The sequence below is a fragment of the Pteropus alecto genome, unplaced genomic scaffold (genome assembly GCF_000325575.1).
Source record: "Pteropus alecto unplaced genomic scaffold, ASM32557v1 scaffold110, whole genome shotgun sequence".
In the NCBI taxonomy this organism is placed as follows: domain Eukaryota; kingdom Metazoa; phylum Chordata; class Mammalia; order Chiroptera; family Pteropodidae; genus Pteropus; species Pteropus alecto.
In genome coordinates, this window is record NW_006431920.1 from 5,952,601 (window position 1) to 5,967,568 (window position 14,968).

At 37.2% G+C, this 14,968-nt stretch overlaps 1 protein-coding gene across 2 annotated transcripts in view; it reads left to right on the forward strand.

Moving 5' to 3' along the window:
- DOCK10 (dedicator of cytokinesis 10) overlaps positions 1 to 14,968 on the forward strand; it is a 137,629-nt gene that overhangs the window by 51,610 nt on the left and 71,051 nt on the right. For both annotated transcript variants that reach the window (XM_006906662.3, XM_006906663.3), the window contains exons 8-13: positions 6,413 to 6,596; positions 7,893 to 7,978; positions 8,253 to 8,336; positions 8,458 to 8,613; positions 13,518 to 13,739; positions 13,953 to 14,075. In XM_006906662.3, the coding sequence (XP_006906724.1) occupies positions 6,413 to 6,596; positions 7,893 to 7,978; positions 8,253 to 8,336; positions 8,458 to 8,613; positions 13,518 to 13,739; positions 13,953 to 14,075 (855 nt within the window). The remainder of the gene's footprint in view (positions 1 to 6,412; positions 6,597 to 7,892; positions 7,979 to 8,252; positions 8,337 to 8,457; positions 8,614 to 13,517; positions 13,740 to 13,952; positions 14,076 to 14,968) is intronic.

Genomic DNA, 14,968 nt, shown 5'->3' on the forward strand with positions numbered 1-14,968 from the left:
TCCCAGCTCTTACGTATTTGCTTACAGCAATTTCTGACTTACAAGTTTTTGCATCTGGAAAAAATATTCTGAATGAGGTAGTGCAAGTTTAGTCAGTGCTATAGCAAGCCCTTAGGCACAAAATGTGTCTGAAGATGAAACACGAACAAAAAGCACAGAGCAAATGAATACTAGGATGAGTCAGACTATTTTGTTAGTTTCCCTTAACTAAAACAGCAAAGGGGAATGAAGACTTTGTCTCAGAAAGTGCTGCCTAGGTTGGGCATCCTTAGAGAGTTCAAGCCGATAACATTCTTAAGTGAACAAGCCATTCAGACCAAATCTACATCAATGCATTTTCCTGAAGAGAATCCTTGGAATTCTTAGAAATAAATTTCAAGGGTGACCTCGAGTAGAGAGAAACTCCTACCCATATCTCTCAGACTTTCGATGATGCCTATGATTGGAAATTTCCTGGATCTTGATAAAATGAAGACCTGACAGTAATTTCCCATTTTTTGTAATATCATCAAACAGTATCTGATCTATTTTATACCCTTGCATTCCTGATCTGGAGCAGAACTTCCGGTTTTGGCTCCTTCAGTTTTGATCTAGGACTAAGGGCTATTTAAGCCTGTGTTATCCTGTCTTGTCCCCCCAGAGTCTTCTCACTTATTCATTCATTTATTAGTCCAATTATTCATCCACCCATCCATGTATTCCTCTCTCCGTCTGTCCATCCACCCATCCATCCTTCAGTCCGTCCGTCCATTCATCCATCCATCCATCTGTCCGTCCATCCACCTGACCATTCATCCATCCATCCATCCACCCAGCCATCCATCTACTCCAGATCCTGCCACTGTGAAGGGAACAAATAACCCAGGAATCCCATCTGCTTAGGTTCCCTACCTCAACAGTGACAATGACTGATGTCACTTTTTAAAGGCTTAAATAGAGATGGTTGGGGTGCCAAACATGGTTTATTTTCTCCTAGATGCTGAATCTGCCACTTTGTGAATATGGGTTCCAAATCACTAGCCTCATGTGCTTAACAAAAGGCTAGAACTTCAGATGCCTCTGCAGCTCAGGCGGCCCCCTACAACAGTGTAGTAGGGCCAGGTGTGAGACCACAAGGAGCAGCCTGTTGAACTGGAGTATGCATGCCCACATAAAGGCAGCCCAATTGGGAGGGGAAAAAAGTGTACTCACCCAGTAAAACAACCGAGAAGCCAAATATGGCCTATAAACCTCCCATTAGCAAACTCCAGCTCCGAAGAATCTCACTTCCTATAACAATAAAAACCAAAGTGACCCCCTTGTAATTTTCTTCATCGAATATATTATTTGACAGCAGTTGATGGATTATGTATTATTATTGTCCTAATTTATTATGCTAAAACTCAGAGAGATAGAGTGACTTTCCCAAGTCACGGAGCTAATAATGGCAAATTTAGCTTTAAGGCAGAGGAATGTCCAAAATTCCAGAAAGATGCCCCAGGAGAGGCTTCGGTCATTACACATCAACTGGGCATACCAGCACGCATGCAGACATTTATCCTACAGAAGCCACGTGGGCAGAAGAAACGCTACAAGGATGTATATGCTCATGCGTAGTTTTAAGCAGTGAGTTTTAGATGCAGGCTTTATCTCAGCTAACTTATAGTGAAATGGTTTCTATATGCAAAACATTGTGAGAACGCCAAATATGAATTAGATGTGGCTTCTGTCTTCAAAGAGTTTCCAGCCTGTGGGAGGATGCGCAGAAAAAAGCAGAGCAGGTAGAGCACTTGCAAATAGAGCATGAGTGACACATCTCAAAGAATACATTCTGATCATGTATGCAAGAATGAAGTTGTATTTATCAGCTCATAATGGTATATTATATATCTCATATATGTTATATTTCTACTTATTTTAGTGACACTCCATTACACTGGAAGGTAAGTTCAACGAGGGAATGCACTTTACTTGACTTTTTTTAATGTCGTGTACCTGGCACATAAAAGGTACCCCAAAAAATTTGTTGAATAAATGAACAAATAAATGGAAAAGATTGCATGGATAGTAGCCACCTGGACCAGTAACCTGGATGTGATGTTGTGTTCCCTTATAAAGCTCTTCTTTTGTTTCTGCAAAATTCTGTAAAAGATGCTAGCACCACAATGGGTATGATGGGCTGTTCTGTTCTTCTCCATCAGCTTTAGTGGCTTTGCTGGAATATCTATTTCGGACCTTTTCCAGGTGAATATTGTGGAAACAGAGCAGTCTGCTACAACTCATTAAACACGTCCAATGGCATTAGGACACAGTCACAGTTTCCTATTATTTATGAAGCCGTGTAGATGGACTGTGGGGAGCATGGATGAACAAAGTAGTTGCCGTGGCCACAAAGGACACTGATTTCAGAGAAATAGAGGAAAATTGGAGGAGTGAAAAAGAAGAAGAAGATTACTTCTCGATTACCATTTTAATGACTTGGCAATTGCACTTCAGGATTATTAAAATGTCCCATTGATTTTCTATTTCTGCTCTTTATTTTTTGCTGGTTTATATGCCATTATCTTAGAGATCACAGTGAGATAGAAAACCACTTAGGTGTCTTAATCTTCCCCAACGTGATTTTCTCTACCCTGCAAGTAGTTCTATTTCACTCTAAATAGAAATAGATAATTCGATTTTTGAGACCTTGTAAATAAAATATTTATTTCATTTATAAATACCCCTTTGTGAGAAACAAGGGTTTATTATACTTCACTAAAATTTTTTTTAAATATTTTTAATAATAATATTAAAGTTGGCAACAACATTCATTTGAAATACAAAATGCAATTTCGAAAATCACACTTTATTTATTTTTTGTGAATTTTTTTCTAAACTTTTATTAGTTCCTTGACATCTGCGTTTGAAAGCAGGTCGCAGCTACATCCACTTTTAACTTAAACCCAGGATAAGCATTTTACGTAGCTTCGTATCTCCCGCTTCACATATTTATGACATCAGATTAGTCAAGCAGATTCTTTAATTGTTTGTTTTCAAGACAATCCTGAGATTTGCTGGCATTTGCCATACTCAGATATTTAACAATATTCTAGCCAAAGCTAGAGCCTGGACTCTGGGCATCTCTAGTTCTTTCTTTCCTATCTATTTCTGTTCTCGTGGTTTTTTGAAAGAAACCTATCTCTTTCCTTTTATACTTACTATCAACCAACTTGTCTCTATCCTTAGGCACTCTGTTGTCATTGACATCACCAGCCATTTTATGGACTTCCTTTGTCAAAATGTATTTGTGGGGTGTATGGAAGGAGTCTGCCCACACCTCCTGGGAAGAGTGTAACTTCTAAGAACTTGCATTCTTAAAGAAGCTGCCTCGATGTTGGCACAGTAATGTTTGGGGCCACTTTCCTTCTGGAGACGCCCCCATTGTTTACACTACAGCCAAAAAGATCTCAAAATCCCTCTCTCACCTTTTACTAGACTAAGCCACTTTGTTCTGTGCTCATAGAACACACAGCTATATTCTCATGTTGCAAGAAAAATCCTATTCTCAAAAAGAATTTGTAGACCTCTCCTTCAATACATTCATACAAAATCTAAGTATATTTATCTTCCAATTTCAAATTTGTGTGATTAATTGGTTAATGCCTGACTCCTTTAATCTGTCAGGGCAGAGACTGTGTCTGTTTTTGCCCAGTACAAAATACAAACACAATAAATACCTCTTTCTGAATGAATGTTATCACTACACTGAGCACTGAGGATAACTAGGAAGCTTCCGCCTTATCAGGCTCATGAACTAATAAAAGAGTCAGCCTGTGAATGAATAATTAGAAGGAAATAATAATACTTGATAATAAAACAAAAGTATGGACAGGAGCAAAGAACCTGTCCTTGGAAGAGTCTGGAAAGTAGCTGTTGAGCTGTGAAGTTTCACAGTGAGAATCACAGTTAGCTTTTTAGTTAATTCTTCTTTTTTCTTCAGTATCTAAATTTTACTTGTCCTCGAGGTGAATATGCCGCCCGCCGTCTATTCTCAGCACTTAGAGAATTCATGACCTCCCAGGCCATGGCTACTGTTTGGTGTGCGATTGTGCCAGGAAGGTGGCAAACAAGAAGGGCATCCACTGAGCATCTTCTTTGTGCCTAGGTCATCTCGGTGGGTGTTGGAATATAAAGAGGTTATTTCCCTTCTCTGCCACTTGCTAACCATGTACTCTCAAACATGTTTTAATTTATCTTCCCAAGACTTGGTGTCATCTTATGTTAAATGGAATGATGCAATTTGTCCATTAGGGTCATTATTTATATGAGATTTAAATCAAATAATGACTGTAAAGTGCTCAGCACAGTGCCTGGTATACAGATGGCGAGTGTTTGGTGTCATATTTGTAGTAGTAATCATGCTGTTTTGGAAGATGAAAGGAACAAGCTATTCTGGGACTGTCTCCGAAGGCACCCCAAAGAAAGAGGACATTGCCAAGAGGATATTAAAAATTATTTTTTCTTGCCACCAAGAATAGCAGCCCTATCCTCGAAAAGAATGTTGTACTTTGATATTTAGCCACGATCTCACATGGTAGTAACACTTCCATCTTCCAGTTTTTCTCCCATCTGCGTTTTTCTTATACAAAGTTGGGTTATCTTAAACGTATAGGCTTTCCTTTACTACAGTGTGGGGCCTCTGAAGACTTTAGAACAGTGTGGGTAAGTGTCCGATATCTGTGTCAGAATTACTTGGGAATAAAAGATAGAATATGTTCACCCACCCCAGATTATCTAACACTAGTTTGTATCATTGGGGAAAAGTTCTCAGTTTTGAGTTTATATTTCTAAAATCTCATGGAAGGAATATACAAAACTGCCATAATGATTTGCTCTTGGTTCCCTCCACTTTAAATGTGTTCCTCTCATCCTTAAACAACTCACTTCTTTCTACAGATTTCAGCTTAGATCTTCCTTCTGTAAAAGACCAATCTAAGTAGCTACTCAAAGCATCAAACTGTAACAGAGAATCTCAGTTTTTCAATAGTCTGTTCACTCTTTTAATCATTCATTCATTCACTTCTTTCCTATGAATGCTAGTTCCCCAAGAATAGGAAACTATTCTATTCTGTTTGAAAAATATGACTGTTTTGAACCCACTGATACTGAAAATATGTAAAATATGACTGTTTTGAACCCACTGATGTTGAATCCTTCCATATGACAGCAAAGGATATAGTGGTAAGTGAAACTGACCAGGTCCTCATGGAGGCGGCTGTGAGGGAGATAGATGCTGGTCAAAACAAACACATGAAAATGAATAAGCATGTAATTCCAAATCGTCGTAAGTGCCTTGGAAGACAAGAATTGCGTCCTCCCTGGGGAATTGGGGAAGGTTTGCCTAAGCAAGTATAACTACAGTTGAGAACTGAAGAATGAATACAAGTCACCGAAGTACACGAGGGGCAAACATCGTGTGTCTGTGTGTGCAAGCGCACACTTGGGAGCAGGGGGTCTGCTTCAGGTCTCGTGGCAGCAACAAAGCATGCAACAGAAGCACTTTCAGGGAACTAGAAAAAGACTTCGTGGATTGGTCACAAAATGCAGAGCAGAGATATCAATTTAGAGAAAAGTGTGGAGGCTGATGGAGAAGTCAAAGACAGGATCCAGGGCACCTTGACACATGGATGTCATTTAAAGCCATTGGAGCAGAAGAGAGAGAAAGGAGTCTTAAGGCAGAGCTGAGGTTAACCTTAGAAGTCACCAAGAAAAGGAAGAACCAGTAGAGGTAACTGAAAAGTGATGGTCAAGAAGGAGGAAAGAAAATCAGAATAGAGCGTGGCCACGGACACCAGAGAAAGGTGAGTTTCAAGAAGGAGGAAGTGGCCATTGTGTTAATTCTCCTGAAAGGTCAAGAGAGATATGAAGAAAAAAACGTCCCTTGGATAGTACAGCCATTGTGTTAATTCTCCTGAAAGGTCAAGAGAGATATGAAGAAAAAAACGTCCCTTGGATAGTACAGCAACATAGAGTTTGTTAGTGACCTTGACAAGCCCTACCTCTGGGGTGAGACGGGGTCAAAAGGCCAACTGGAGAGTCATGGACAGAACAGAGGTGAGAAAGTGAAGACAGCAACTCAAATCAATTATCTGACATTTAGAATATACTCACATGTGTGCCTGCAGATGAAATTTTTGAGCCAACATAATCATCTAATCGACAAAAGCCTAAATAAAATATTTCTCTTACAAAATGTCTTAAAAGAAACCAAACAAAATGATTCATACTCATCTAAAGTTTTGTTCTGTTTTGAAAAATCCTTTATGTCACCTACCTGTGTGTAAAGACTTTGGAACGGTGACCCCATATAAAATGTCTCACACTCTAACACTCATTATCCGGTGTCTTCTTTTTCTTTGTTTTTGTTTTTGTTTTTGTTTTTGTACCGCAGAATAACAGACTAAGAAAATATGCCTTTGAATTGAAAATGAATGACCTGACCTATTTTGTGCTGGCGGCGGAAACAGAGTGCGACATGGAGGAATGGATCCACACCCTGAACCGCATCCTGCAAATCAGCCCTGAGGGGCCCCTGCAGGGTCGGCGGAGCGCGGAGCTCACGGATCTGGGCCTGGGTGAGGACGCATGCGCCACCTCCCTTCTTTTTCCTAGGGCAACCTGTGCATTTGGTTCATTGAAGCTGCTGGTAACTGTGGTAACTGTCAGGTCTAGCTCATCCATCCCTGAGATATTTGCTCCAGGAAATCACCCCTGAATCTTTACTTTTACTGAATAGCGAGGAACACCACGCATAGGTACAATTCTGAATTGGCTGCCGATGAATTGAGGTTGACACCCAGGAAATGATGTCGGGAATCATTTGTCAGCCGTATCAAAAATATACTCATGTCTAACGAGATGTCACCTTAGAGAGGGCATTATTTTTGTGTGTTTTATAGCCTTTCATTACATTGAATTAACGAACCTTATGCTCTGTAAAGGCAAATATGCATTACTTTCCGTTGAAAGGCATCTTTCATGTATAATTTTTGACCATCCTAAGATTAGTTTATATACATATATAAGCGAATATATATATATTTGTGCAAGATCCATAAATTTTGCATAGCATTAGAAATTTCAGTAAGATTAAAAAATACTTCTGCTCTTCCTACTTCCTTCAAAAGATTCTAATTCATTCTAGGCAAAGAGAAGGAAGCAAGAGAGAGGAAAGAAAGGATAAAAAAGAATAGAAAGAGAAGTCTGTAGCTATGTGGAAGACAAGTTCACCTTCAGAGTCAGTAGCTTCTCCCAAAGAAAAATTATTTTAAGATATTTGCACAGCACCATGCGATCTTAGAAACCAGAATCGTTAAGTTCTAGTAGTCTAAATAACATATGCTATAAAGTGAAATTCATGATATAATGAGAAAGAAAACTTGTTGATTTTAACACAACTACTATATACCACATAGATGTTTTGCATGCATGATTTACTTAGTAATATTCAACTAGAATATTAATGTTAACAGTCATAGAGGGTAACTGAAGGTAGAATGTGAGCTTTAAATTGAGGGACTGAGAGCCAGAATTATCCAACATAGATACGTATATAAGAAAACTTTAGTATGCACTAATGAAGTAAGGCAAGACAGCCCCAAGTATAAATGTAAGTATTGTAAGTGTCCAGAGTTCTTAAGGGCGCACAGGATGATGTCAGGGAGAGAATCTCAAAATGTCCAGGTCTGAGTGCCAGACCCAGATCTTTCAACACGATAGGGTACTGCAGGCAGGACACGTAAAGGCATCAGCTCACCAGCATCCATCCCTCATCGCTCCTGAGTCTAACCCAGTTTTGATATACCACAGGCTAGAGAAATGTGTGGCCCGTGAATATTATTTCACAGTCTGTCTCGGTGTATCTTTTCTAGATTCACTAGATAATTCTATCACATGTGAATGCGCACCAGAGGAAACAGATTCTTCAGAGAACAGCCTACATCCAGACTTCGCAAAAGTAATAAAGCTGACATTTTACTATGCAGATAAATTTGAATTATTTGTTAGTTATGGCTTTCACGGGAAAGAAGGAAATGCTTTCTGTTAAGATTTAGATTAGGAAATGCAACACTCAAAAAAATAAAAGCACGTTTCTATAAGGTTTGCTGAATTCTAATGGATGATATTAAAACCTTGATAATGCTAAGGGGATACTTCTGGGCCATGCGGTAGGGATGCCTGTGAGTGTCTGGATATTTAGATACCAAGAGCTCACGCGGTTTTCTATATAGTACCTCACAGAAACTGAAGAGACTGTCAAAGCAACTCGAAACATGGAGAGACTCAATCTGTTCTCGATGGACCCAGATATAGATGTAAGTGATTAGAATCCATTCTAAGCAGACATGAACTTGATCAATACAGTCGCGGCTTATAATTTAGAATTTCCTTTTTTGTGATGAGTGTGTGTTTGGTAAAACTGTCAAAAATTTTTAGACCTTGAAACTTCAGAAAAAGGATCTTCTGGAATCCGAGTCTGTGATCAAACCATTTGAAGAAAAAGCTGCCAAGAGAATCATGATCATCTGTAAAGCTCTCACCTTCAGTCTTCAGGGATGTGTTACAGAGAATGAAAATGATCCCATAACGAACGTAAGTTTCTCTTGTATTCCTTCCTGTAGCGATCGGCCAACAGCTCACCACCCTAGTTGAAATCTTTTCTATTCCTGATAATTCCGGGCACTGAGTTCACACCATCTAGTGTACCAGGGAGTGTAGCTGACAGCATTTTTCCACATTACAAAAGGGCACAAGTTCTGAAATGAAATTGTCAATATACTGCCATAAAAATTTTCTATTAACTTAAAGATGAAGCATCAAAGAGACTGTGTTCTAGGATTCTTTTCATTAAATCATTGAATGATATTATTTATATCTTCTTGGTACTTGAAATGGCTTTTAAATTGATATTTTAATTTTATTATTTATATGTTTATTTTAATGTATATTAGAAAATAATTAAACAAATCAAACTGGGGATTTCACAGTTATTACTGTTTAAGACTAGGCTAAATAGTGAATCAAGTAAAATAATATTAGATAAATAGTAGATAAATTATAGTACAGATGGTACATGTAAATGGCAGGAAAAAAACGTGCTTCACTGATATTTGGAGAACACCGCAATGCTCATTAAGATTTATTTTCCTACTAAGTGGGCATTTTCCCTTCGTATTCTCAGGGACAATTCTATATTAATTGTAAGTGTATATGTGGGAAGGGGGCATTGTGTAAGCATAAACATTATTAAATGTTTCTGCAAGAAGAAAATAAAAATCACTCACAATCCTATTATCAATAAAAAACATAAATATTATATTTGCATGTCCCTTTTATTATTTTTAATGTATTCCTTTCTAATTTCTAATAAATCATCCCTCAATTGTCATCTTCAACCTCGAAGAAAAAAACATAGTTCCAGATCCATGATACAAGCCACATTTGCTTTCAGAAGGCAGAAACAGCATTACGTCTTCTCTACAAACCGAGCAGACGCACTCCTGTGCATGTCTCTGTTTATGATGAGTTAAGGACGAGCCTGTGCGTTGTAATAGTGCATGGCTATCCGAAAGGATGAACTCTTTCAGTAGACTTTAACCCTTATTGCCCTTGGGTCCTTAGGCACCTCACTGATTCTCTGAGCCTCCTTCTCACTGGTATAGAAGTGAGATAACAGCACATGCTCTGGACTCCAGATTTAATGAGCAATATCAAGTGACATGTGCCTCTCCTGGATCGGAATGTGTGACTTCCACTTACGAGTTCCGCCACACTGGGCAAGTGGCTTACCTCAGTCTCCTGATCTATAAATGGAGATAATAATAACAGTAACTATTTTAAATACCCTTTGTGAAGATTAAATGCAGTAACGTATGGAAAGTACTTAAATAGTGCTTGGTGCATAGTAATCATTATTAATTAGTATTCTAATATGTGGGATATTGCTTTGAAATTTGTAGATACAATGCATGCAAGGCCTTGACATTTTCCACGTGACGTGTGAGAGTCTTGTTGACAAGGAAGCTAAACTTAAAATGTGTCACCAGTCAGAATCTTCCTCATATTTTGTAACTCTAACTGTGCAGTGGGTGTGTGAGTAAGAGAGAAAGTAATTTACGTCAAGTTTGCTCATCCTCCAGCACATAATTATTCAGTGTGCCACTGGGAGCCGAACCTGTTCCAGGCATTGTGGAAATAGCAGAGAACAAGATAAGCAAGCTCCCTGGCCTCTTGAAGACTAGATTCTTTTTGAAAAGAACAGCGAGTAAATTAAAATAAATTAATTAACAAGATAATTGCACATTGTACGAAGGCCTTTAAAATAAATTAATAGAGAGAAACGTGACATAGAGGAACTGGGAGATGGATTACTTGAGATAAGGTGGTCATGGGAGATCTCTCTGATGAGGTGACATTTGAATGGAGACGTAAAGGTCGAGAAGGATAAAAAGTCGGGTAGGGAGAAAACATTCTAGGCATAAGAAAAGGCAAAATGTGAATGCCCCAAGACAGGAAGTCTTGGTCAGTTAGTTCTAGGAACTGGAAGAAGAGAGCAGGGGGCAGGGCAGACCAAGATGAGGTGAGAGAAACACTATGAGATAAGATTAGCTAGAGTCTTAGCTATGGTGAAGTGTTCAGATTTATCCTAAGCGTTGGTGGAGATCATTCAAGGGTTTAGCGTACTTTGCAATGGTGCGATCTGATTTGTATTTTTAGAACATCCATCAGAAGAATGTATTGGAGGAAACAAGAGTTGACCAGGGAGAGCAGTTTGGAAGCTGCTGCTGTAGTTCACTGCCTCGTTTGGTCTAGGGCTGGCAAGGAAGGGGAGAGAGGGATGGATTTGACTTAGTTTTATACATTGAACTGACAGATTTTTCTAATATATTAGATATAGAGGATGAGAGGAAGGAGAATCTCAAGGATGATTTCCTGGTTTTTTTTCTTTGAACATTCCTATGCATTATGGTGCCATTTACTAAGGAGAAGACTGCAGGGAGAGCCGATTTAGAGGATATGGGCCGCAAAATTCCTTTATGGGCATGTTAAGCCAAATAGGCCTATTAGATATGCAAATAGACATGTCCATTGAGCAGATTCAAGTACAAGTTTGGAACTCAGGGGACTGGCCATGAACGGAGAGCTAAACTTGGAAGTTTGGTCCAGGCAGTGATCTGGACGGAATCATTTCAGAATTTCTATGTATGAAGAGAAAGGGCCAGAAACCAAATATTTAAAAGGGGAATAGGGAAGTGACCAAAGAAGGCTACGAAGAAATGACCATCGAAGTGCAGATAAAGAAGGAAAGAGTAGATCACGATGCCAAGAGAGAAAAGAGTCCGCCGTGAGGAACGATGCTGAGAAGCCGACTAACATGAAGCGGGAGGGGAACCCAGCGAATGCGGTGACATGGAGGACTCCGGTGACTGCAGCAGGAGAAACCTACATGCGGTGAAAGTTTCAGGAGTAGCAACCAGAACATACTCCCATTCAGGATTTTAAAAGAGAAAAGAAATGCTGAAAACTTGGTTCTTGAAACCATTTGGAAATATCAGGAAAATTTAACCCACATCGCTCTGTCACTTAATCATCTTATTAAATAAAAGTAAATGATGTCTTTGACCAGGCACATCCGTAAGTGTAATTTAAAAATCTAATTTAGAAAATGAAATTCCAAAATAATGGGCTTTTCTTTCCAAGGCCAGGGGCATATATTACTCCTTCCACGTGAATTCCTTTCTTTGTACTAAAACCCATATGCAGAAGCTCAATGTTTGTATTTGGGCCAATCTCCCAAGCAAGAAAACAGGCAGAAGTTCAGCGAGAAGCTTTAGTGTCCTTTTCATGTCTGTCAGGCCAGAGGGAGAAGTTGATTTGGAGTGCTTTGTATGTCTATATTGTTTTTCATTTATTTTGCAGTTGACAAAAATGTTAAAAACCAGGGAAATAGCTTTTTAATATATAATTATATTGTGCTTATAGTAATGATATAAAAAACAAAACAGCCTCACCTTAACTCAACGGCAATTTGTTATATAATGGCATTGTTTCTAAAAATCTTTGTATATTTATTTAATGACACTCTTTTATTAATGTAGCTATTTGTAAACTTATTGTTTCTAAGTCAATGAACGTGTTTTTAAATTAATTGAAATATTTCTTCAAGTTGCTAACGAGCCAACTACTTCATTTAATGAATGGGCTTCTGAAAAACAACACTCCGAAAGAACTTTTTCATGATGAGGAAAAAATGTTTGACAACATGTAATTTTTTAGTCAGTCCTTGAAAATCAAATTCAGGTTGACGTTTTTATCATATAAAATATTTCTCTGAAAATGGGAATTGATTCCAAAAATCTGAACTAATAAAGCTGCTTCACAGCAGAACAGCATTTAAAATTTCGTGTTCCTGAATTTTTTTTTTAAGAAAAGTACAGAATTCTAAACATAAAAAACATAACTTCATTTGTTAGGCTTTGAAGGTGCTTTATTAAACAAATCCTTATTGAAAAGCTAGTGATTCAAAAAGTAAGATTTGACATTTAAGTCAAAAAGATGGATTGGGAGAAATAAATGAATCACCATATGAGCTTTAATTTCTGATGGATTATCAAAGTAGGTAATTTATTTTCATTCACTAAGCAGAAATGAAAATCGAAATGCAACAATTCAGGAAAAATAATAAGAATTTTTTTTCCTTTGACCTTCAATGTGTTTTGAGTTCCTGCCCGAGTTATTTTCATATAATTTTTGCATTTTTTAACTCTTGGCAGACTACCACTACCACAAACCAAGAGTTTTTCTAAACTAAATTAAATTAGTAAAATATAAAACTTTTTTATCTTAAAAAAATAACTTATTGAATTGTATTTTATATGTATCGTTCTATTTCTAACAGTAAGGAAGTATTGCTAATATTAAGAATTAAACTAAAACCCTTGTTATAAGCTAGCCTTATAATTACATTTCAAAGAACAAGCGGTACCTATTAAAAATTCAGCAAAATCCACAGAGTGAGCTAGTCTATACAATGATGAACTAGGTCATTACTTGGTTTTTATGAATAACCTGCTTGTCCACAGAATACTGGCAGATGATAGACATCAAATTAAAATTAAGTAGTAGAAACAAAAGTGAAATGTTGGTTTTTTGTAGGCATATTCCATCCTTAGAAGCCTGTAGTTAATTACATGTATGTAATTATATGTATAATGTGTATAATCATTCATATACATATATACATGCATGTGTGTAACATCTAGGTAATTACATATAGATATATTTATTGATTTCAGTCCTTGTTTTATTTAATCTCTACTGCATTTGATGTTTTTCTAGTTGAAAATGCCATTTTTCTAGTCGAAATGCCTTTTTTCTTGAATCTTTGTCAGTTTTTGTGATACTCTGGCAGTATTTAAAAACTTTTACTGTTCGGGGTTTTTTTTTTTCTATTTTTTGTTTTTGTCAAAACCATCAATTCTTCTTTCTTCTTGCAGATTGAGCCTTTTTTTGTGAGTGTGGCACTTTATGACCTCAGAAACAGCAGGAAGATTTCTGCCGACTTCCACGTGGATCTAAACCACACTGCTGTCAGGCAGATGCTCTCAGGGGCTCCCGTGGCTTTGGAAAATGGAAACAGCGACACGGTCACCCCAAGACAATCAGAAGAACCTCACGTCAAGGGGTTTCCAGAGGAATGGCTGAAATTTCCAAAGCAGGTTGCACTTTTGTTTCCTCGTGATGAGACGGAAAATGCTCTTCCATTGTTCTTACCCATACGATACATAAGATGAGCAATTTCCCAAATAAAAATTTCCTTAAAGCTGTTCTTTAAAAAAAAAAAAAAAAAAAGTGGAATTTTGTAAATATCTTTAATGTGGTTTCCTAGATGCTTACCAGCCTATTAACCCTAATTTTTTTCTTTTACTTAGGCTATATTTTCTGTAAGCAATCCACATTCGGAAATTGTTTTGGTGGCTAAAATTGAAAAAGTACTAATGGGAAACATTGCAAGTGGTGCTGAACCTTACATTAAGAATCCAGACTCCAACAAGGTAATGTGTAATCTTTTTATTCATAATTTCAATTGCTTTTAAGAAATAAAATTAGATTGCCTTGATGAATTATCAAGTTTGATAAATGTAGGTCTCAAAAGATTCACTTATTCGTGAAATGAATATTCACCAGGAAAATTTTAAAGTATATATTCTTGATTTATGTTTTTTTGACCCAGCAATTTCTGACTTTTGATAATCTATTAGTAGAAATAAATTTAAATGTGGATAAGGCCTTAATCCCAAAGATCTAAGTGTTAACAATAAAGAAAAGTTAGGATTAATCTGACTAAAAACAAGTGAACACAATGTACTAACACATCAGTATAATGCGGATGGTGAACTCAATGAAAAAGTAAAATAGATCATTGAATATCAAATTATAATAATACCTAAGTGAAGAAAGAAGAGTAAAAGAAATACTGAAAGTTCTTTGAATGGTGAAACTACAAGAAATTTTTTCTCTTTTTTTTCTGTTATACTTTCTTTAATAATCGAATGTTACTATTTAATAGAAAATAACTACAATTTTAATAGAAAATAACTATAAAAGTCTATATTTTCTACACGAATGAAATGTATTGGGAAAATAATGTATAACAATTGAAGCTGAGCATGTGTGACAATTTAGGATAGTATTTAACATATTTCTGAGATTCAAGGTTTGGCAACTACAATATGTGGGTCAAATCCAGCCTGTCACCTGTTTTTTGTAAATAAAGTTTTATCGAAACACAATCACACTCATTTATTTATGGATTGTCTATGGCTGCTTTCTTGCTACAGTATTAGAGTTAAGAAGTTGTGACGGAGACCACATGGCTCACAAAACCCAGCGTATTTACTGTGTAACTCTATACAGAACAATCTTTCTGACCTCTGCCAACATGAGT